The 23,575-nt window shown below is 36.6% G+C and overlaps 1 protein-coding gene across 6 annotated transcripts in view; it reads right to left on the bottom strand.

Annotated features, from left to right (window-relative positions):
- diaph2 (diaphanous-related formin 2) overlaps positions 1-23,575 on the bottom strand; it is a 285,969-nt gene that overhangs the window by 231,670 nt on the left and 30,724 nt on the right. For 2 of the 6 annotated variants that reach the window (XM_058396724.1, XM_058396730.1), the window contains exons 3-6: positions 22,474-22,506; positions 18,778-18,954; positions 9,339-9,443; positions 1,769-1,789 (exon numbers count right to left, since the gene is read on the bottom strand). In XM_058396724.1, the coding sequence (XP_058252707.1) occupies positions 1,769-1,789; positions 9,339-9,443; positions 18,778-18,954; positions 22,474-22,506 (336 nt within the window). The remainder of the gene's footprint in view (positions 1-1,768; positions 1,790-9,338; positions 9,444-18,777; positions 18,955-22,473; positions 22,507-23,575) is intronic. The other 4 variants (XM_058396725.1, XM_058396727.1, XM_058396728.1 and 1 more) reach the window with 4 other exon arrangements.

Raw genomic sequence — 23,575 nt, 5'->3', positions numbered from 1 at the left:
GTGAAATGCTGCTGACACTCATGCCTTGCAAGAGTGAGGTGTAAATGTTAGGTTTTAAGTAAAATTCCTGATCTTCTCAGTATTCTAGGTTGCAGCCAGCAAACAATAATAAGAAGGGAGGTGCAAAAAAGCATGGATAGCCAAGACACAAGGTGAAATCAATCAGCAATTAGAAGGCAATCCTGCCCCATATCAGTACAAATTAACATCAGCTGGTTCATTCCCAATTGATGGCCTATAAAATGGTGCCTTATTACCATTGTGTCACACAAGAAATATCTAATGATGGGTAAAAGCAAAGAGCTCTCTCAATACCTTCAAAACCTTATGGCATTGGTTACAGAAGAATTTCAAAACTTTTCTTTGAAGGATTTCAAAACAATTGCATCAAAGAAAACAATAAGTAATGTACTCAACCACCATGGCCTGTATGTATGCTCACCACACAAGACTCCAGTGCTCCACAGCATGTTGAAGCTTGCTGGAGTTTTTTTGCAAAACATTTGGACAAGACTGTGAAATTCTGGGAGAATATGGACGCCATAATACATACCATGTTTGGAGGACAAATGATACCCCAAAAACACCACACAAAAGTGAAGTTTGGAGGTGGGATCATCAAGGTGTGGGGCTGTTTTTCAGCAAATGGTACTGGCAAACGTCAAATAATTGAAGGAAGAATGAATGGAAAAATTTACCTTTCTTGATAAAATTCTACTGCCATCTACCATGATGATGAAGATGAAACAAGGGTGGACATTTCAGCAAGACAATGATCCCAAACACACGCCAAGGAAACTCTCAACTGGTTTCAGAGAAAGAAAATAAAGCTGCTAGACTGGCCCAGCCAATCAACTGACCTGAATCCAACTGAAAATCTATGGAAAGAACTAAAGATCAGAGTTAACAGAAGAGGCCCAAGGAACCTTCAAGATTTGAAGACTGTTTGTGTGGAAGAATAGACCAAAATCACACCTGAGCAACGTATGCCATTTTGCTTTCAGGAAGGCACTATTATACTTCCATATGGTTAGATGCTAAATGCATTTCATTGCCTTGTACACACATGCAATGACAAAGTTGAATTCTAATCTAATCTAATAAAACCAAGTACCTAGGCAGACAATCACCACAGACAAATACTGAGAGTAGAATATATTCAATTCATTTTGTATAGCACCTTTTACAATGAACATTGTCTCAAAGCAGCTTTACAAAAGAAGAGAAACACAGAAAGGGGAGGGGAAAAAATTAAAATAAAAAAATAACTAAATAAAGAATTATTAAATTAAATTATTAAACTATTTTATCCCTATTTTACCTAATGAGCAAGCCTGTGGCAAGAGTGGCAAGGAAAAACTCCCTGGGATGATATGAGGAAGAAACCTTGAGAGGAACCATGCTCAGAAAGGGAACCCATCCTCATTTGGGTGAAATCCATACAAAGTTCATGGTTTTGGAATGGGATGTTCAACAACTTTGAATGGGTGTAAAAGTCAGGTCTATGCTGAATATGTAATACATATTTGAAAAAAATATTGCCTACAATAATGGTAATAGGCTGTTTAAACAAGAAAGAAATATTTGATTCTGAAAATAAAAAGATTTATATGCAGGAAAAAATTCTTATGGATATATTTATGCTGAAAATTAAATATTCATAATGTCCTTAAACTGTACAATGTCCATTCTACTACAATTTGTCTAAAAAGAGTGGAAAATAGAGAAGAATGATGAATTGTAATCAAATAAATATTTTGGTACTCACCGCAAGTTTGCTCCCAGTTATCTGCATGCAGCGCCGGTCAGCAAAGTAAGTTAATGTGCAAAGGAAACAGCAAACACAAAGAGCACATCATGAGCAGGCCAGAGTATCATCTTTACTTGTTAGCTGAAGTAGGTGTGCACTATACTAAATAACAAAATTACGCCAACACACCATACCCAAGTTGATGCACAAAGAAGACGCTTAAAAAAAGAACAGCCACCAAGAGATTACTGTAATTAATAATGCCTTTTTGAGTATCGTGTTTAGGCAGGTGTGAAAAAAAATGCTATAATTCAATTATCACAATGGTCATTATTTGGTGTGACCTTTGCCTGCAAAACAGCATCAATTCTTCTAGGTACACTTAGACACAGTTTTTTAAGGAACTCAATAAGTAGGTTGTGCCAAACATCTTAGAGAACTAATCACAGATCTTCTGTGGAAGTAGCCTACCTCAAATCCTTCTGTCTCTTCATGTAGCAATCCCAGACTGACTCTTAGTAACCTCTAACTGAGTTTAGCTCCTACATGAAAAACTACCTTTGAGAACCTATGCTTCCCTTAGACCCTAATATTACCTTCTATGTCTGACATCCTGTCTCACGGTCTATACCTAACCAGTGCCACTTGAGCCCCTAAAGGCCTAGCTAAATGTACATGCAAACCTATTAGATATGTGAAGTGGAGGGGCGTAGTGCTCTTGCAGGTGAATCTTAGTGTTAGCTTTGGCTTTGGGATGGCTTATGCATGTTAGACAAGTAGATGGGTGTATCTGGGTCCCACTAGTTTTCGCCAGTTCTCTGATCATGGCACTGATGGCCATCTTTCGATGCTGAAGGAATGTAAGCATGATGCGTTTTTCATCTGCTGCATTTAGTTTCCCAACCACTGCATCTACAATCCTCAATATTGCCCATATTATATTTATATTTAGATTTATATAGATTAAAAAGTCTGATATTAAACAGAATTTGCTGAAACCACCATTCCTGTAATGGCTAGCAACTATGTTGGAGGGTAGTAATTTCACTTTAAAAAAAAAAAAAAAAAAAAGGCTGTATATATTTCGTTTGCATAAATTGTATCAAGCTGACCACACACTGACCTCACTGTTGCATTCTTATTTTATAGGCTTGGACAACTTCCTTCTGTTGTTCTTTGTTTTGGGGGTTTCTCCCTACAGTCTCCTCTATAAAAAGTGAAATGCAGGTTCAACTGCATTAGGGTCTTGTGACTGAATGGACCAGTTTAAAGCTTTCCATTTTTTCCCCGATGAAGTCATTTAGAGTGTTAGTAGTATGTTTGGGGTCATTATCTTGCTGCACGATGAAGTTCCTCCCAAACAGAGTGAATGCATTTCTTTGTAAATTGGCATAATTCATTCTGTTGCCCCCATCACCATCAATAAAGATTACTGAGCCCATTTTAGAAGAAACCATGCAAACCTAAGCCATGCCAGACAGTGCTTGTCCAATAAGCTGATATATTCATCAAAAGGTTCCAGAATGTTTGTGGCTCATATCTGCAGTTCGCACAAGTTTGCACAATTTGCAGGCATTTCTTTGTGAATTCCATTTTGCCATTGCAATGTCTTCAAGCACTGGTTACAACACTTTCACCTCTGCTCTGAGGAGGTTGTTGGTGAGCTCACTGTTTTGGTTTTTTTTCCAGTGCTCCCAATGAAATCTTGGACAACATCTTTCATTTTAATGAAGGAGGAAATGATAACAACTAGACTTCTCCGACCCACTATTTTAGTCTGTAGCGTCAACCTCTGATGGCATTTTTCTTTTTAATTTAACGCAAATGTTTTTGTTACAGATAATACCATCACTTCACAGAGTGAAATCTATGAGTAAAACGCTGGTTACGGTCAATAAATGCTGTTGTTTTCATCAGCTGACACATTATTCTCACACTGTTGTAATCAAAACTCGATTTGAAACTTGCCATATTTGATCTCTTCTCTATTTCTCGCTCTCTATTTCTCTCTCTCTCTCTCTCTCTCTCTCATTCTGATTTCCTCCATATTCCCTTCCTTACTCTCAATCTCTCTTTGCCTCCTTATCCCCTCTCTATAATCCTTATCCTGTCTTTTATGTATGTGTCGTAGTTAGTATGTGTTGTGTGTTTCTGTTTTATTAAATGCATTTTATTAACGAGTGATTGTCTCTGTGCTTTGCTCACAATTTCGGGGTCCCTGAACATTGCTCTTGCTACGTGCTAAATTACAGCTAGTACTTTATAAAGTAGTTATTCTTTCGTGGCCAGGTAGATAACTTTCCCTGGAATTAATACATAATTATACTGTCTGTTCGGTGGACGAACAAATCAAATAATTGTGTTATTGACGCTCTGACAGTTAGTTCTAACCCCCCATTTGAATATTTATACTTAATTATAACCAGTTATAATTACACTTAAATATTTAAATTTTGAACTAAATTCGGTACAATCATTTGAAAGGCTGTGTGTGTATGTGTGTGCATTGCTTACATGGTAAAGAAATGGCATTAGGATGCACTAAGAAGAAAGCATGCCAGCAGATGCAGTGTGATGCTCTGGGCAATGCTGTGATAGGAAGCCATGGGTTTTGGTATTCATGTGGATCTTACTTTGACATGTACCACCCATCTAAACATTTTTGCAAACCTAACACACTGTCATGGCAACAGTATTCCCTAATGATTTAGGCCTCTTTCAGCAGAATAATGCATCCTGCCAGACTGTGAAAATTGTTCAGGAATGTTTTGAGAAGCTGAAGGTGTTGGTTTGGCCAATTTCCCCAGATCTCATTCAATCTGACCATCTGTGGGATGTTCTGGACAATCAAGTTTGATCCATGGAGGCCCCAAATTGCCACCTACAGGACTTTCATGATCTGCTGCTAATGTCTTGGTACCAGATGTAACAGGACACCTTCAGAGGTTTTGTGAAGCACACACACACAGCCTTTCAAATGATGGGTCAGAGCTGTTCTGGTGGCACAAGGGAAACCTATACAATATTAATCAGGTGGAATTAATGTTATGGTTGATCGGATAACATATGTCTTAACGTGATTAAAAACCAATGAATTGCATTCATATATATTTATACAGATACTTTCTTTACTTTTCTACCTGTTTAAAATTTCCATTTACATGAAGCAGACACCCAGTATTTTTACTACATGCTATACTGTATATGGTTGTGTATGTAACAAATTAAATTTGAATCTGAAACCAGCAATATTTCTTAGACTTGCTGTCCTGAGGCAGAGACAATGTCAACAGCTCAGCGTGAGGTACAGGGTATAGGCCACAGCATGCTCCACAGCAATGACCAGCATATTGTTAGCTAATTTTCAGGATATGGCTAACAAACTGGACAAAATTCGAGTCTGGCTACAGTTTCAGCAAGACTTCTGAGACACCACCATTTGGCTCACTCCAACCATTTTGGATCATGCTGAACAGCTGCCTGAGTTCTCAAGTCATAGGACTGAGAAGTCATAGAAAATGGGGGGGGGGTATAGGTGGAGTGTGTGTTATGATCAGTGACAAATGGTGCAATTATTATGGAATTTTGAACCTGGAATATCTCTCTGTCAAATTTTGACCCTTTAATTGACCCAGAGAATTCTCATCTGCTATCATTGTGACTGTTTATATTCTACCACAGGCCAACAAAGACACTCCAAAGTGGATAGAGCCTACCAGTTATCTACCAGTATCTGCCACTCCTTTCCCAGCAGTTTAGTTCCAATACAGTTTGCATACCAGTCCAACAGGTCCACAGACAATGCCATCAATCACACCCTACACACTGTGACCAGAGAAAAGGGAATGGTGTAAGGATGCTCTTTGTGGATTACAGCTCCATATTCAACACCATTATTCAATTCAATTCAATTTATTTTGTATAGCACCTTTTACAATGAACATTGTCTCAAAGCAGCTTTATAAAAGAAGAGAAACGGAGAAAGGGGAGGGGAAAAATTAAAATGAAAATATAAAAAAATAACTAGAAATAAGAATAAATTATTAAATTAAATTATTAAACTATTTTATTTTATCCCTAATGAGCAAGCCTGTGGTGACGGTAGCAAGGAAAAACTCCCTGGGATGATATGAGGAAGAAACCTTGAGAGGAACCAGGCTCAGAAGGGAACCCATCCTCATTTGGGTGACACTAAACAGTAAATAATGTAACTGTAACTGATTACTGTCCTTTCTACAACAGCAATCAATGGCCCAAGAGGAAAACCTGTGGCTGAATTCCACCATCTGTCACTGGTTCCTGGTCTTCCTGACCAGACATCCCAGGTGGTCACCAGAAACCACACCTTTTCCAAGGTCACCCTCAGCTTCCTAGAGCTGCATCCTCAGTACCCTGTTGTACTCTACACTACTGCACAGCTAAACAAAGTTCTAACATGCTGGTGCTGTTTGCCAATGATTCAGTCATGGAAGGCCTTATCATTAACACTGATGAGAAGGGTACTTGGAGGATGTGGATGTCCTCTTCACATGGTAGCCTGTACATCACCAAAACTAAAGAGATGATTTAACAATGGGAGCAAGGAAGTTAGGAAATATAGCCCCCTGCAAATCAACAAGACCATGGTAATACACTGGGGTCCAGCTTGCGGAAGACCTCGCCTGGACAACACAAACAGCCTGATGAGGGGCATGCCATACATAAGGTGTAGAGGATGCTGAGGGCATTTTACACTGCGGCTGTGTGCTTCAGTGTGACCACTGCCCACAACAAGAAGTCATTGTCCCGAGTGGTGAGGATAGCAAAGATGGCAGTCAGGAATTCTCTCTGGGGCATCAAAAAGTGTATCGCCAGTGATGCAGGACCAGGGCAAGGATAATTTTTTTTTTTTTTTTTTTTTTTTGGCGAGGACACTCGCCTGCACTTTTTCCGACCCCACACACAGGCACACATACACAGCTCACTCTATATTGCACTCATATGTGCATATATATATATATATATATATATATATATATATATATATATATATATATATACACACATACACACACACACACATTATATATATATATATATATATATATATATATATATATATATATATATATATATATATATATATATAAATAATGTATATTACTCTATTTATACATTCACATTTCATTTATAATATTTATAATCATTACTTTCTGCAGAGGCTACTAAATGTTACTAAAAGTTTATTATATAATTTAGGTAAGTAAATTAAGTAATTTATAATTATTGAGTACTGTGAAAACATTTTAGGCAGGTGTAAAGAAATGCTGTAAAGTAAGAATGCTTTCAAAAATATACATTTTAATTGTGTATTAATTTACAAAATGCTAAATGAGCAATCAGAACAAAAATCTAAATCAAATCAATATTTGGTGTGACTACCCTTTGGCTTCAAACCAGAATCTTGCACACTTTGTACACTTCAGCAAGGTTTCTTTTGGGCAAAGATTTCAAAGCAGATTGTAGTTTAGAGATGTGCTGTTTACGCTATTTTGAAGAAGCTTAAAGAAATAGGCAATGTTGAGCACTGTAGATGCAGTGGTCAGTCAAGGAAACTTAATGCATCATGCATACTTCCCTTCACCGTCGGAAGATGTCTAGCAGTGCCATCAGCAAAGAACTGGCGGAAGTTAATGAGACCCAGGTACACCCATCTACTGTCCGGAGAAGTCTGGCCAGAAGTGGTCTTCATGGAAGAATTGAGGCCAAAATGCCATGCCTCAGATGTGGAAACATGCAACTATGCATGAAACATATGAACTGGGGTGCAGAAAATTTGGACTGATGATGATGACGTTGATAGATACTTTATTGATCCCGAAGGAAATTCCAGATGAGTCAAAATCTGAAATATTAGACTACAGCAGGAGGCAGGTTGTTTGCTGAAGGGCTAGAAAGTGGTATAATAATGAGTTTTACAGACCAGACTGAAGCATGGTGAAGGATCCTTGCAACTTTGGAGCTGCATTACAGCAAAGAGAGTTGGAGATTTTTCAGGATTAATGGTATCCTCAATGCTGAGAAACACAGGCAGATACTTATCCATCATACAATGCCTTCAGGGAGGCATCTTACTGGCCCTAAATTTATTCTACAGCATAACAACCCCAAACATACAGCTAATATCATTAAGAACCATCTTCAGTGCAGAGAAGAACAAGGAGTCCTGGAAGTAATAGTGGCCCCCACAAAGCCCTGATCCCAACATTATCGAGTCTTTCTGGGATTACAAGAAGACACAGAATGATCTGAGGCAGCCTACATTCAGATAAGATTTGTGGTTAGGTCTCCAAGATGTTTAGAACCACCTACCTCCCAAGTTCCTTCAAAAACTGTGTGCAAGTATACCTAAAAGAACTGATGCTGTTTTGCAGGCAAAAAATGGTCACATTAAATATTGATTTGATTTGGATTTCTCTTCTGTTCATTTACTTTCCATTTTGTTAAAGTGATAAAATGGTTTAGAGTTGTGTAATAGATAATACTGATAGATAATTTATTTGAACTGTCTGGTTAATAGGTCTTTATTGGATAATATCTTGTAGATATTTACATCTACAGCGTTTGGCAGACACCCTTATCCAGACCGACTTACATTTTATCTCTTTTTTATACAACTGAGCAATTGAGGGTTAAGGGCCTTGATCAGGGGCCCAGCAGTGGACCTGGGACTCACAACCTTCTTATCAGCAGTTTAACATCTTAACCACTGAGCTGCCACATCCCCTAACTGTAAATGTACACTGACCAAATAAAGTTTCTATTTTATCTCCTATAAACTCAAAGACATTAGCATGTTACCAATGAATACCAATGACCATATGTAATGAAATAGCTGGGTGGGGTTGCAGAGTATGGACATTAAAAAAAAAAAAACTACAAAAATTTAGACCATCATACCATTATTATACTGTGACACACTACAATCATAACATTCCTTACAAAAATTATAACAAACCAGTGGGCTTGTTATTTGTCACAGTTAAAGGTTTCCACTGTAAGAAAAGGTCCAAAATTATTTTTAATAATTATGCCCAGAGAATTCAGTGAGAATACTAAGTGAGAGTGCTCACAATGCCTATACAAAAAAACTGTACTGCAAAAGGCATTGTTTAGCCACAATTAATGTTTCCTTCATTGATACAAATGAACAATTATATTGCTTTTTTTATTATACCATACTAATTTTAGTATGGTATAATAATATTGGTGGAAATTTTATAGTTTAATTAAGAAGGCAAGACAATCAGCAAAATAAAAAAAACACATAATGCAAGCAAATCAATTTATCTTTGGGTGTTTCAGTTAGTGAGACAGTCAGCAGATATTTATTCTGCCTATTTTGAACTTGTCTGAACAGAACTGAACAGATCAGTGCTTGAAATGTAAACAAAAGACAGCAGCAAAAGGTGTTTGGAGATATTAAATGTAGCTAGGAGTGGATGAAATTAATGTAAATGCTGTATGTTGTTCAGTTCTGTATCCTGTTCAGTTCTGTTCTTCAGCCAGTCTAGCATTCTAAAACAAGAAGAAAAAATGTAACACTTACAGATTTAGCTGTGGCAGAGATGTACTGGACAACCATCTCTCGTTTAGTGCTCAGGTCCTTTTCCCGAAGAGGGGCTTTACGATCCTCGTTCAGGTTCATATCCTCCTTTATATGAATATACACAAAAACACATTCATACAATTTTATAATACGCATATGGATATTAAGAAAAGTAACACAAGGAAATAAACTGGAAGTGAAAACAATAAAAACCTAGTAACCAGCAAATAACCCAGGAATGTGGGAAAGACTATGCTTTTCATTCCTAACAACATGACAACAATTATTATGTACTCACTGAGGTTAACTACTTATTAAGGTTGATTATGAAAATACATTGACATGGATTTTTACATATTTACAAGAAACATGTTATAATGTAACAGTGCATATTCCTTTATTCCTGTGTATACTACAATGCACAGATACCTTTCATAGCAGCACATCAGTGAAATGAGGAAACAAAATGTATGGTGAGTGAAATATACAAATTTGACATTATAACATCCCCTCTTGATATTTATTCAGTGCACTATATTTGTAGAAATTTCAGAGTTTAACTAGAATGTTGCATTTCCAGAAGAAAATGCATGTGATTGCGAAAAGCAAAGAAATTCTCAAATAATATATAAATACAACTCCAAGTGGGTGTCAAACCCGGGTCTTCAGCATGGGAGGCAAGCGCACTAACAAAGTACCGCACAGCAACGTGATTTATATACATGCTATACATGATTTATACACCTCGTGGTGCCTGCACGGCACCTAGCGCTAGCCTCCGTTATATATATGTAAAAGCTATACATGCTTAAACTATTACAAGGCATTCTCAAATAATAAATACAAACTAAAGTTACAGTTAAAATATGAAGTCTAAACCAACTAGCGTGTTCGCTATGCTTAAATGTCCATACGAAACCCAGGAACTGATGCATAACTAAAGTTTAAGGTAGTATGTAAGTAGTATGTGTAGTAGTATTTACCAACACCTACCGCTAGCCTGCGTTAACTATATATAAAGGCTATACATGCTTAAATGTCACTCAAATAATAAATACAAACTAAAGTTACAGTAAAAATATAAAGTCTAAACGAATTAGCGTGTGCTATGCTTAAATGTCTGTACAAAACCCAGGAAGTGAAATATAGCTAACATTTAAAGTAGTATGTAGCTGTACAGTTAGAATTCAAGCTGTAGGAACAGTTTAAAGACGGTACGACCTTAAAAAAACAAACCTCTTCTCTCACTCTAGCTGACATCACAGCTAGCCGAGAAAAACCCGAACTAGTGTGTGCGCTCTCCTTAAATGTCCGTACGGAAACCAGGAAGTAAACTACATGAAAAATTCATATAAAATAAACTATAATACTTATCAGCATGAAAAGTAATAGCACACTTAAGCACAACATGAGCAACATTTTAGCATTGGAACCATGTTTCTAGCTATTATCATTTAGGACTAGTAGCGCACAGAGGAAACCGGAATAATAATAATAAAGAGTGACGATAACAAAAGTGCTTATGCAAATCACACTAACTAGAATGTTGCATTTCCAGAAGAAAATGCGAGTGTGATTGCAAAAAGCAAAGCACTATGTTGCTTAAATTATTGCAAGACATTCTCAAATAATATATACAAGCTAAAGTGAAAACGAACTAGTGTGTGTGCACTCTGCTTAAATAATATTACTGAGATCAGTGGAGTAATGTTTTACATGCACAGCATCTACCGATAGCCTCAGAGAAAAGCCGAACTAGTGTGTGCGCTCTGCTTAAACATTTGTACAAAAACAAGGAAGTGAAGTCCGTGAAAAACTGCATTTAGAAATTAACATGAGCAACATTTTAGCATTAGACCCATGTTTCTAGCTATTACCATTTAGGACTAGTAGCGCGCCAAGGAAACCGGAATAATAATAATAAAGAGTGACGATAACAAGAGTAGAATGTTGCATTTCCAGAAGAAAATGTGTGATTGCGAAAAGCAAAGCGATATATTGCTTAAATTATTGCAATACATTGTCAAATAATATATACAAGCTAAAGTCACAGTTAAAAAAGTTTAAGGTAGTGTGTGGCTGTAGAGGAAGAATTCAAGCTGTAGGAACAGTTTAAAGCAGGCCCGGTTGTTGCCAACCATGGAAGGGTGTGCAGACATATCCCAGGTGGGCAATTTTTGGGGTGGGGTTGAGGACATAGATACTCTGTAAAATTCAACTAATTAAATGATGGAATAGAAAAAATATTGTTGTACTAATATTCTTGCTCGGGCTTGGTTAAGAAGACATTATATAAAGTCAATATAAGCACAAATGTTTTTAAAATGTTAAACGAAGGGTTATTTTCAACGTTCAGAATGGCTAATGACTGGACCAATAAGCACAAATTCAGGCAATACTATAATCTTTTTAAAGTTGGAGTGAAGTTTGGGCCAACTAAAAATTTGATATTCAAGTAATATTTTGAAGAGAGAAATTGAGTAAACATTTTAAAAAATCTGTGGAACTAGTTGATGTACAGACAGACCGACCTCCAGATTTGAACCCTATTGAAAACCTCTGGAATGTCATCAAGAGGAAGACGGATGGTCACAAACCATCAAGCAAAGCTGAGCTTTTTGCAAAAAGAGTGGTATAAAGTCACACAACAGCAGTGTGAAAAACTGGTGGAGACCATAGCAAAACGCATGCAAATCGGGGTTATTCCACCAAATACTGATTTCTTAATGTTATTTAGCCAAAACATTAACATAATTTGTTTAAAAAATTATTTGCATTTTGTTTTATTTGAGTTATTAAAGCTCTGCAAATACTGCATGATCTTGTGTTATTTTGATGTGTTGTCATTTCCTTTAAATATACACTCTAAATAACAACAGTAATTTAACCATTTTGAATTCATGAGAAATATTGTCAGCAGTTCACAAAACATGAAACAAAACTGTTCATCTCACCAATACATGCATCTGTAAGAAAAAAACATAAGAAACTGATTCTTTTGCAGTGGTCTCTTATTTTTTAGATAGATAGATAGATAGATAGATAGATAGATAGATAGATAGATAGATAGATAGATAGATAGATAGATAGATAGATAGATAGATAGATAGATAGATAGATAGATAGATAGATAGATAGATAGAGTTTTTTAGGTGGAGGGAGTCGGAATTGTTTCTGACATGGGAGCTGGGATGATGGATTTTTTTAAGTAACAGTGGCCACATTACGGTCACTGCAACACAACACACATTTATAATAAGTCATTTAAAAACAGGATTGCAGTAGGTACAAAGTAATTCTTATATCTATTTGATTTGCACAAAGGGAATTTAAATCTCCGATTAGAAGGAAGCAGTTGAAATTCGGTACACAATGGATGGGTGGCATCAGAAAGGACTAACTGGCCCTTCTTAGTCACCTTATGGTCGTAATTTGTGTAATAGCCCTTAGATCAGCCCCCACCATCTTACTACACATCTTAACTATACTGTTCAACTTACCCCATTCCTTATATTCAAGTTGCCATACCGACAAATAATGGAAAGACTTTAAACAGACTCAATAAAACATGTAAAACATCTTCATAAAAGAAACATCCATATGAAACGTTTCCTCAGAAAATACATACGTTAAAGAGCTTTCCTTCTTATATCAGTGTTTGTCTCAAATTTTAATTTACCATTGAATATAGTCCCTAAATATCTGTACTCCTTGACAACTTCTACTTGATGTCCCTTAATGACAGCAGGCTCTCCTTACGAAAGTCAATGAACATCTCTTTTGTTTTAGATGCATTAATGTTTAAAAATGAAGCATCACACCATTGAATAAAATGATTTACCACTGTACCATGGCTTTTATCTGACTCAAGCGAGGAGAGACACAATCACAGAATCATCTGCAAATTTAATGCGTCTCCCCTAAAAAACACTTCAATAATCATTAGTATGTAAAGAAAACAAAAGAGGGGACAAAACACAACCCAGTGGGGTACCAGTAGAGGACAACAATACATTCAACAGCATCCCATTAACACATACTCTTTGGGATCTGCTAGTTAAAAAAAAAAATCAACCAACCAATGCACAATATTTAAATCTAAAATTTCAGCAAGATTATTTGTCAGAATATGGGGCTGAACACAATTAAAAGCAGAAGAAAAATAAATAAAAAGCAAGCATACATAATTTTCCAAATGTTTTAAGATCATATTTAGTAAGGTACAGGTGGCATATTCCACTCCTATACCTGATCTGTATGAAAACTGCATAGGATCAAGTGCTGAATATGTTGAAGCTAAAATCCACTTGCTATTTTTTCAAAAGATTTCATAACCAGAGAGATGAGTGCAACAGGCCTATAATCATAAAACAAATAGGAATAAAACTGTGGAATCTTTCCAAAGATGAGGGACTAGAAAGTTGCATTGATTTATTATAAATAATTGATTTATTATAAAACCCTGAAAGCTGCTCTGCACAATTTCTCAGCAGTCTGGCACTAATATGATCAGGGCCAGGACTCTTCCTTACCTTAACCTGACCAAAACAGCTATGTATATCAGCTTTACTGATTTGAAATTTAGCTGAATTGTCCAGAGTCCCAGTATTCCCAGCATAATTCGACAATTCAGATGTAAAATCATGAATATCAAAATGTGTATAAAATATATTAAAATCATCTGCTAAATCATAATCCCACCTAAAGTAATAGGTGTTGTCTTCTGTTTAGTTCCAATTATAGACTCACTCCATCCCAAGCTACATGAGATTTCCCACTTAAACATATTTTCTACCCTTTCCCTGTAACACAATTTAGCTAATCTCACCTCAATTCTCACTAATATATGTACCTCTCTGTACCAAATATCATCACCTTGTTTATATTAAATATTCCTTAGATTAATCACATTTTTAACATGTTTAGTAATCCACAGTTTGTTATTCGGAACTACTAAAAAGGTTTCTTTTTAATGACCAAATCCTCACAAAACACAATATAATTAGTCACAGTCTCTGTGAGATTGTCTAAATCAGTACATACTAGGGCTGAAACAACGAATTGATCAAGTTGATAATTGAAAATCGTTGTCGACGAATGACATTATCGATTAGTTGGCTGGCGCACGTCACCACGCATTCAATCATAGTGTTGTTACAGGTGCACATTGGAAGAATTGCAGGACAGTACAAGCACGTCGGATAAAAGTGTGCGACCCAAGTCCTCTAAGGCATGGGAGCATTTCATATTAAATTCCGCGCCAAATGTTGTAACTTTGCAAAGCAGAGCTTCAGTGGCCTGGAAGCACGACAATGATGAACGAGCACAAAGTTTAATGCAGATTTGTCATGTGCCATATTTGTGTGCATACTGCATTGGTCATTCACACAGAACGTGTTTTATTCCTAATTCCTTTTCCATTATTTTTCAGTGAATGCAATATACAAATGTGTTTGACCACTGCGCACGCATCTTTTGCACCCCCTCGCACATCTCATGTTCAAATGATTTCAACTTTTCCAAGTAGCGCAGCTCATCAATGTCACTCACAGAACATTGCAGGACTCAGAAGGCCCCAGAGGCGGGGCAAGTGTTGCAAGCTTCGTTTACAGTAGCAGGTTTTCATGGCACATCCTGAGATCTTGGCGTTCTGTGCTGCACTTTTTTAAAAAATTCCTCAGCGCCGCGTCTTGCATTTGTAGAAGCAAACATGCCTTGTGTGTGAACGCTTTCAGTGTCCATTGTTTATTGTGTAAAGAACGCTGCATTACTCCTCATTCACAATGTAGATGATAAACAGCGCTAATAGTTGTAGTGCAAGACTGTTAAATACTGTCAAATTAAAACAGTTTGTTAAAAATTAACATTTTGTTTTCCATATTTGTTTTTAACCAGTATTTGTTACCAATTAAAAATAATGCAATGCAAAATTTTTGGAAAAAAACATTGTGATAGTGTAAAGTTTTAGTTTTACGTCCATATTTGTAACACCCAAAGTGTAAATTTAATTTGAAATAAAAATAAAAAGGTATTTAAAAATGTGGTGTTTTTAATCCGATTCATCGATTAATCGAAACAATAATCGCCTGATTATTCGATTATGAAAATAATCGTTAGTTACAGCCCTAGTACATACAGATTTAAACAGCTCCCAATTAGTACACTCAAAGCATCCCATAAGCTCTTGAAGACACAGGAACAAATCTGTTTTTTTTTTTTCCTTTTTCAGGACAAGTTTATAAACAGGGGCCAGATAAACAACATGATGGTCAGACAGGCCCAAAGGGGGCCTCAAAAAAGACTTATAAGCCCCTTTAATAGACCCATAACAGAGATCCAAATATTTTCCACATCTGTTAGGACAAATCCACATACTGATCAAAATAGCTAAGTGATTTCTCCATTTTACAATAATTAAAGTCTCCCATCACAATATTGGGTGCATCGGGAGAAATACTTTGCAACCAATGCACCGTTTTACATAGTCTGTCGGATGCATTTTTCACATTAGCCTTTGGGTGGATATACACAACAGAGATGAATGATGCACGGCTGAAACAGGCCACAGCCATAAGGGAATATCGTTTCCGTGAAAGGGTGAACATGGTCTGCAATATTGCTTAGGTAGGTGGTACGTGTCATTCGAAGTTACATTCACATGGACGGCAGTACCCAATGTTTCCCAGCAGAACATTGCCCAAAGCATGACACTGCCATCGCTGGCTTGCTTTCTTCCCATAGTTCATCCTAGTGCCATGTGTTCCCCAGGTAAGCGACTTTTTGGCCCTTATCAAACTCGCACAAATTCTAATCCATCTTGTGGTATATGCTCCAGGAAGCAAGGGGTAAAATCTCATCAGATTATCTTGAAAAATTGACAGCTAGAATACCCAGGTTGCAATTGCTGCAAAAGGTGTTTTTTGATGAAGGCAAGGTTTGAAGAAAACATTCATCATTTCTATCAAAATCATTATTTATAACTCTGACATGTCAGCATGTCCTGTTCTTTTGCTATATTTTCTATTCAGACTAATTTCGTATGTGTTCCCTTGAAAAACAATAAAACTTTTGAGTGATCCCAAACTTTAGAGCAGTAGTGAATATACACTAACCCTGCTTGTAGAGAGTCCTGAAACAGCAATGATTCACCTCCATATATTACAAATGGGAACAACCACACTGTTCTATCTAAGCAGTCCCTAACAGACTCTGGTAAGTGCAGAAATGGCAGGATTTGTGTTTTTGGTGAAATTTTGGGGAATGGATGCTTCAGTTGTTGCTAAAACAGCCTCACATTGTTACCTTTTCTGCAAATTTAGTTCCGCATTCTAACAGTGATTTTATTCCAACATCAGGCAGATAAATGACAAATGCATTAGACATTTTATATGATTTACAACCGTCCAGAGAACTTAGCCTACATCCAGATGGTGTTTTTAATTGCTGTTGGGGATTTCAACTGGGAACATCTAAGAAACAAAAAGGGGAGAAAAAAAACAGCTTAAACAGAGAATCTCCCCAAACAGAGCATTATTGTTTTCACTCTAACAGAGGCTGCATCACTGATACACTGTGATTACAGATAGCTACAAGTCTATCCCCTGCCCTGCCTTCTCTTCAGTAAAGCTGATTACACCTAGGGTTGCAAAATTCGGGGAATTTTCAAGGCTGGAAACTTTCCATGGGGATTAACGGGAATGTATGGGCATTAACGGGAATTTATGGGAATTAATGGGAATAAACTAGGAATTTGCAAAATTTCAGGTTAACCTATAACATGGAACTTAAATGTAGTTGAAAAAAATATCTTGCAGCATAATCTTTTTTTTAAAACAACCAGATTTAATGCAATTCCAGTTGAATTTCATCCCTGTATATTCCTCAATCACATGCACATAGCACTGCAGCGCTATTGAGGCCACACCTCCACATGCACTGTGCATACAAAATAATTTCCAAAAATGTCCATCTTGGTGTTATTACACAAATATTACATAAATTTATATTTAAAACTTTCTTGTACTTTGTGTAATCTATTGTGCAACAAAATTTTACCATTGTAAAAACAAATACACTGACTCAGCAAACACTTAGGTGAGATAATTAAAACAAAAAACCACCCCCCACACAATCCCCCTTAGTCACTAAAGGGGGGAATTCTCCCGTTTTCCAGACTCTGACTATCACAAGAATATTGAAGCCACAGTTCTGCATTTGAACCCGAGGATTACAATTTTGAATTGTTTTTATTTTTTTTTGGTTTGGTTTTTTTTGGAAGGGAAAGGGTTAGGGATGCTTTCGTTTTACAGCAAACATAAGGAAAGATGTTTCTTTTACATTCAACGTTTATGCTTTTGTGTTGTTCAGTGAAAGAATTAAAGTTCTACTTAAAATTAAATCAAAATAAAAAATCTTATTTATGCATTAGTTTGCTTGCATATCTTATGACCAAACAAAATGTTTATATTTATGTTTATATATACAGTTTATATAAATTTCCCCAAATTTCTAAATAATTTAAATAAATTACCATTAATTCCCCTAAATTCCCCTAAATCCCTGTTATATTTTCAAAATTCCCAAGATGAAGTTCCCATGGAAATTTTCTGGAAGTCTACCAAAAACTGTCAGCCCCTTTTGCAACCCTAATTATACCTCCATTCCTCTTTTGCCTTCAGTCAAACAAACCTAAACAGAAAAATGCCAGCTCTAAGGTACATCTACTAATGGAGTGAGAAGACAATCTTGACACTTCGGGACTGTTCCAATACGCAGATTTTCTGGCATGCAGAAGACAGCGACATGAATGAATACACAAACTCTTCACACTTCCTTTTCTTTCGGGCTGTCAACTTGTTTCTGTAGGCATGGGTTTGCCCTTCTTTTAGAGGGCATTCAGAAGACAAGTTCTAGGAGAATGTTGACACTTACAACAGCACCTTGCAGAACAGAGGGTTTAAACTGGGTAGGTCAGTTGGGTGCTGACAAGCAGTAGTAGCAAGGCGCCCCATAGATATTAAGAGGCACACAAGTGTAATCTTATTGTCATAGTCCTCAGGTAACAAAGCTGATAGGAAGAGTTTCTAAATCAGACCACATTTGAAAGACTAGTTTTGCAAAGTTGCTGAGTAGTTTAGCAAAAACAAGGCAAAGCGGAGCGATTCATCGTGCAGTGTGAACAGAGCAGCGACTGAAGTTGTCATGCAGTGTGACAGCACAACAGTGATCTGATGACGTTGAAAATCGTGCAGTGTGAACCCGGCATTAGGCTAACAGAACAGACTCAATAACACCCCTGAAGATGGTATAAAGGACTTGAGCAGCTGTTGTTAGCAACTGTTGAAGGACAAACGCACTGTACAAGAACATAATATTGTCTTTTCTCATCATTTTGTTTTATTAAAAAGTAACAGTAGTAATAATAAAAACTGTAACTTACCATCATCTTTTCAAACAAGTCAACAATCTCTTTTTCAGAGAGGTTCAGTGAACGTTCATCAAAAAGGGGCTGTGGTATAGGCAGTTCAGTATGCGTGGAGATAGGGTCTGTTGGGTGCTGGATAAAGGGCTTCTCCTTCTTTATGCCTTGCTTTCGAAAGCTCGTAATCCTGTCACGCTGTAGGGAAGAGTTGTGTCAAATTTATACATGATATGAAAGAAATATTTCTAGAAAATCTTCTTAACCTTCAAACCTTATTTGTTTGTCTTAAATAAAATGGTTATATACCAAGAACAATGCAGTCTTAATCTGAAACTATATGCTATACTGAAAACTGCACACACCTACAGTAGATAGAAAAAGTCTACACAACCATGTTAAAATGGCAGGTTTCTGGTGTGTAAATAAATGAAACCAAGATAAATCATATCAGAGCCTTCCAACTTTTATGGGAAATTGCTTTTAAAGTGGAAAACAATCATTTTAGGGGGAAAATGAAAAATAATAAATGAACAATAATATGTTTGGCCTACAAAAGAGGGTGGCAAAATGAAAAGAGAAAAAAAAAAGAAAAGGAAAAAAAAAAAAAAAAAAAAAAAAACCCCCAAGCATGCATAAGTTTGCAAAAAATGTATCCAATCTCCAATCTCCATGGGGAATATGTTATGTTCTGATGAAACCAAAGTTATTTTGCCCACAAAAACAGCACATGACTAAAAGAACACCATCATGGCAGCATCATGCTTTAAGGCTGCTTTTCTTAAGCTGGAAGTGGCTTTATTCATGGTGAAGGAAATAATAGCTCCAGATACCTGTCAATTTGGTGCAAAACCTTGAGGCTTCTGCTAAAACACTTTAAATTTCACCTTCCCCCATGACAAAGACCTGAAGCACACCCAGAAATCATCAAAGAAATGGCTTCACCAAAACAAGATAAAGGTTTTGAAATGGCTCCACCAGAGTCCAGATCAAAATCCAATCAAAAATCTGTGAGGTAAACTGAAGAGGGCTGTGCACCCAAAACGATTAAATGCTGCGATAAAATCTAAAGATGATTCAACCAATTATTAGTTTAGGGGTGTGTACACTTATTTATTGTACATTGTACATTGATTGTAATTGTTTGTCACTCTAATATATAGCTTGTAATTTCACAATAAAAGTGGAAAAGATTCTGACAGGATTTATCTTGGTTTAATTTTTTTAAATTAAAACATGCCATTTTAACAATGTGTAGACTTATATCCACTGTATCTAATTTTATTTGGACAGCTGCTCAGTTATTCAATTAGCCAATGTGCCTGTACAAAATGAGAATCAAAAAAATTATCCCAGTGACTTTGAACATTGCATGGTAGCGTCAGACAGTCTTGGTGCAGTAACTTCTAAACTTCAGAAACTTCTAATCTATTGAGATTTTCTTGATACAACAGTCTCTAGAGTATACACAAAAATGCGGAAAAAATAAAAACATACAGTGAGTTTTTTTGGGAGTTGTGTGTGGAGAAATACACTGTTGAGAGAGGTCAGAAAAGAATGGCCTGACTATTTTGAGCCATCCCATGTGGCACAAACCACCATGGGCACAGTTGTTGAAATGATATTTTTTCCCATTCTGATGTCAGTGTACATTAACTGAAGTTCTTGACCTGCATCGGGATGTTTTACTGCACAGCTGCCACATGATGGGCTGATAGGATAATAGTGGCAATGAGCAATTAAATAGCCATTCCTAGTAAAACATCTCATGACTGGATTATTTTCAATACAACAGCTTCTTAGTGCTATAATTCCTACACTGGTCACCCAATTCTGAGCATTTAAAATAAAATAAATTTAGTCATTGTACTTATGGATCTGACAGTACCTGCATGCTTACCAATATACAGAACAATATCATGTCATCCTTGGCTCAGGTAAGACAATGCGCATTTGGCAAAGCAACAATAACAAAACACAGACAAATGCTATAAATGTGTCATGACTCTATGAAGAAGCATGTGCATGACTATTTAGAGTTAGAATGTAAGAAATAGTGAGAAAGTATAAGCACCAGTGCTTTAGTCTCAGTTAGTAGAAAAATAGTCCATGCACAGTGTTGAGAGAGAGAGAGAGAGAGAGAGAGAGAGAGAGAGAGAGAGAGAGAGAGAGAGAGAGAGAGAAAGAAAGAAAGAAAGAAAGAAAGAAAGAAAGAAAGAAAGAAAGATCACAGAACACACTGCTGCTACAAAAATGAAATTGAAATTGGGAGAGCAAAGTCTATCCATCTACATACACAGTAATTTTTTTAATGTATTGGAAAGAAAAAACCTATTTGCCTGTTTTTGCTATATACTGAAGACACCTGGAACTGAGCTGAGTGATGATTGAGTGATGATTATGGATTTTGCCTGTAAAGACACCATTTCTAGTTAAAAGTACAAACCAACAAGAAGACCAAACAGTAATCTATGAGAATAACGCAAACAATTTGAAGTTTAGAAGAAATGAAGAACAAAATGATTTGTGCACTAATAACATCAAAAAGGACGGCCAAGGATAACAACTGATGACGAACATTGTGAGAGCTGTGAAGAAAAGCCCCAAACAAGTGTCGGTGACGAACCACATCCACAGGGCAAGGGTGAAAACATCACAATGCAACATCTGCAGAAGATGATTCTGAGGTGATGAGGCTGAAGCAACCAAAACTGAAAGAAGCTGTGGTACAAGTATAAAAAAAAAATACAAAAGAAGAATGCAACAGTTTGATGCATTCTTCCATTCCATTTTGTAGCATGACCTTATAGTTTCTGCTCTCTCAAAATCTTTTTAGAATGGTGGATTGTCAAAACTTTACCCTTGCCCTGCAGAGATTATTGATGATGTAAATGACCGTTTTGGGGTTTTTGTTCACAGTTGTTCTTCTTGGCCGACCAGTTTGTTTCTGTTGATCAGGACGTTAGTGTTTTCTTTCTTTTTCAGAACATTCAAAATTGTTGTATGGCCTATGGGTGGGATCAAACAAAAGTCTAAAAATGTTAGATGTATTATAGATGTATATAGGACAAAATAAATGGTGAAATTCTGATATATGATCTCAAACCCAAGTGTCTTCAGAGTTTAGTAAAAAAAAAAAAAATACAATAGAATTTTAAAAAATAGAAGACTTTGTGTGTCACATACACATTACAGCACAGTGACATTCTTTCTTCGCATATCCCAACATTGGAAGTTGGGGTCAGAGCACAGGGTCAGCCATGATGCAGCACTCCTGGAGCAGTGAGGGTTAAGGGCCTTGCTCAAGGTCCCAGCAGTGGCAGCTTGGCAGCAGTGAGCCTTGAATCCTGATCCTCCGATCAACAACCCATAGCCTTAACCGCTTGAGCCATCACTGCCAAACTGAGATTTGGCCTTCTATTCCACTACAGTCAGAAGGGACTGTGTAGTCACACACAAAATGCACACAGACACACACACACACACAACACTAAGACCTGACTATAATGACTATACTTAAACAAAAATCTTAATGTGACATTACTGATCACAACACTGATATCACCACATTGTCCAAAATTAACATATAATTATGTCTGTGCTTTGATCTCTCCAATTCGTAAGATGCATGCAATGTGAAAAAGATGGAAAACAAATAAAATGTTAATAAAAAAAAACAAAAAAAAAAAACAGAAAATTAAACAACAAACACCTTACCATGTCATCAGCCAATGTTTTAATATGCATGTTCTGTTAAAGGGAAGGGAATACAGAAATGAGACCAAAATAATCAGTAGAATTTCAATGTGAGACCAAAAAAATAAGAGACCACTGCAAAATAATCAGTTTCTTATGTTTTATTCTTACAGGTGCATGTATTGGTGAGATGAACAGTTTTGTTTCATGTTTTGTGAACTGCTGACAATATTTCTCATAAATTCAAAATATAACTTGTTATTTAGAGTACATATTTAAAGGAAATGACAACACATAAAAATGACCCAAGATCATACAGTATTTGCAGAGCTTTAATAACTCAAATAAAACAAAATGCAAATAATTTGTAAACAAACTGTGTTAATGGCTAAATAACGGTAAGAAATCAGTATTTGGTGGAATAACCCCGATTTGCATGTGTTTTGGCATGCTCTCCACCTGTTTTTCACATTGCTGTTGGGTAACTTTATACCAGTCTTTTTGCAAAATACACACACACACACACACACCCTGACAAAAGTCTTTTCACCTATCCAAGTTGTAGGAACAACAAATAATAACTTGACTTCTAGTTGATCATTTGGAATCAGAAGTGGCTTATATGAATGGCAAAGGCCTCTAGATTACGCTTATTTTACCAAAATAAAATCGTCATGCCGTGATTTTTAATTATTTAATTAGGACAGAAAGGTCAGACTTTGCTTAGACAAAAGTCTTGTCACTTAACAGAAATAATGTACAGTACAGAACAAAGTCATGGTGCAGTGGAAAAATAATAACTTATTAATACAGTCATCTGGAATGGCAAAGAAAGCATTCTTGCAGGACTCCCAGAGTTCATCAAGATTCTTTGGTTTCATCGTCAATGCCTCCTCCTTCATCTTACCCCAGACATGCTCAATAATGTTCATGTCTGGTGACTGAGCTGGCCAATCCTGGAGCACCTTGACCTTCTTCGCTTTCAGGAACTTTGATGTGGAGGCTGAAGTATGAGAAGGAGCGCCATCCTGGTGAAGAATTTGCCCTCTCCTGTGGTTTGGAATGTAATGGGCAGCAAGAATGTCTTGATACCTCAGGCTGTTGATGTTGCCATCCACTCTGC

This window comes from Hemibagrus wyckioides, linkage group LG08 (genome assembly GCF_019097595.1).
Source record: "Hemibagrus wyckioides isolate EC202008001 linkage group LG08, SWU_Hwy_1.0, whole genome shotgun sequence".
In the NCBI taxonomy this organism is placed as follows: Eukaryota; Metazoa; Chordata; class Actinopteri; order Siluriformes; family Bagridae; genus Hemibagrus; species Hemibagrus wyckioides.
The sequence above is the reverse complement of the archived record's forward strand: the minus strand, read 5'-3'. Positions and strand labels throughout refer to the sequence as shown.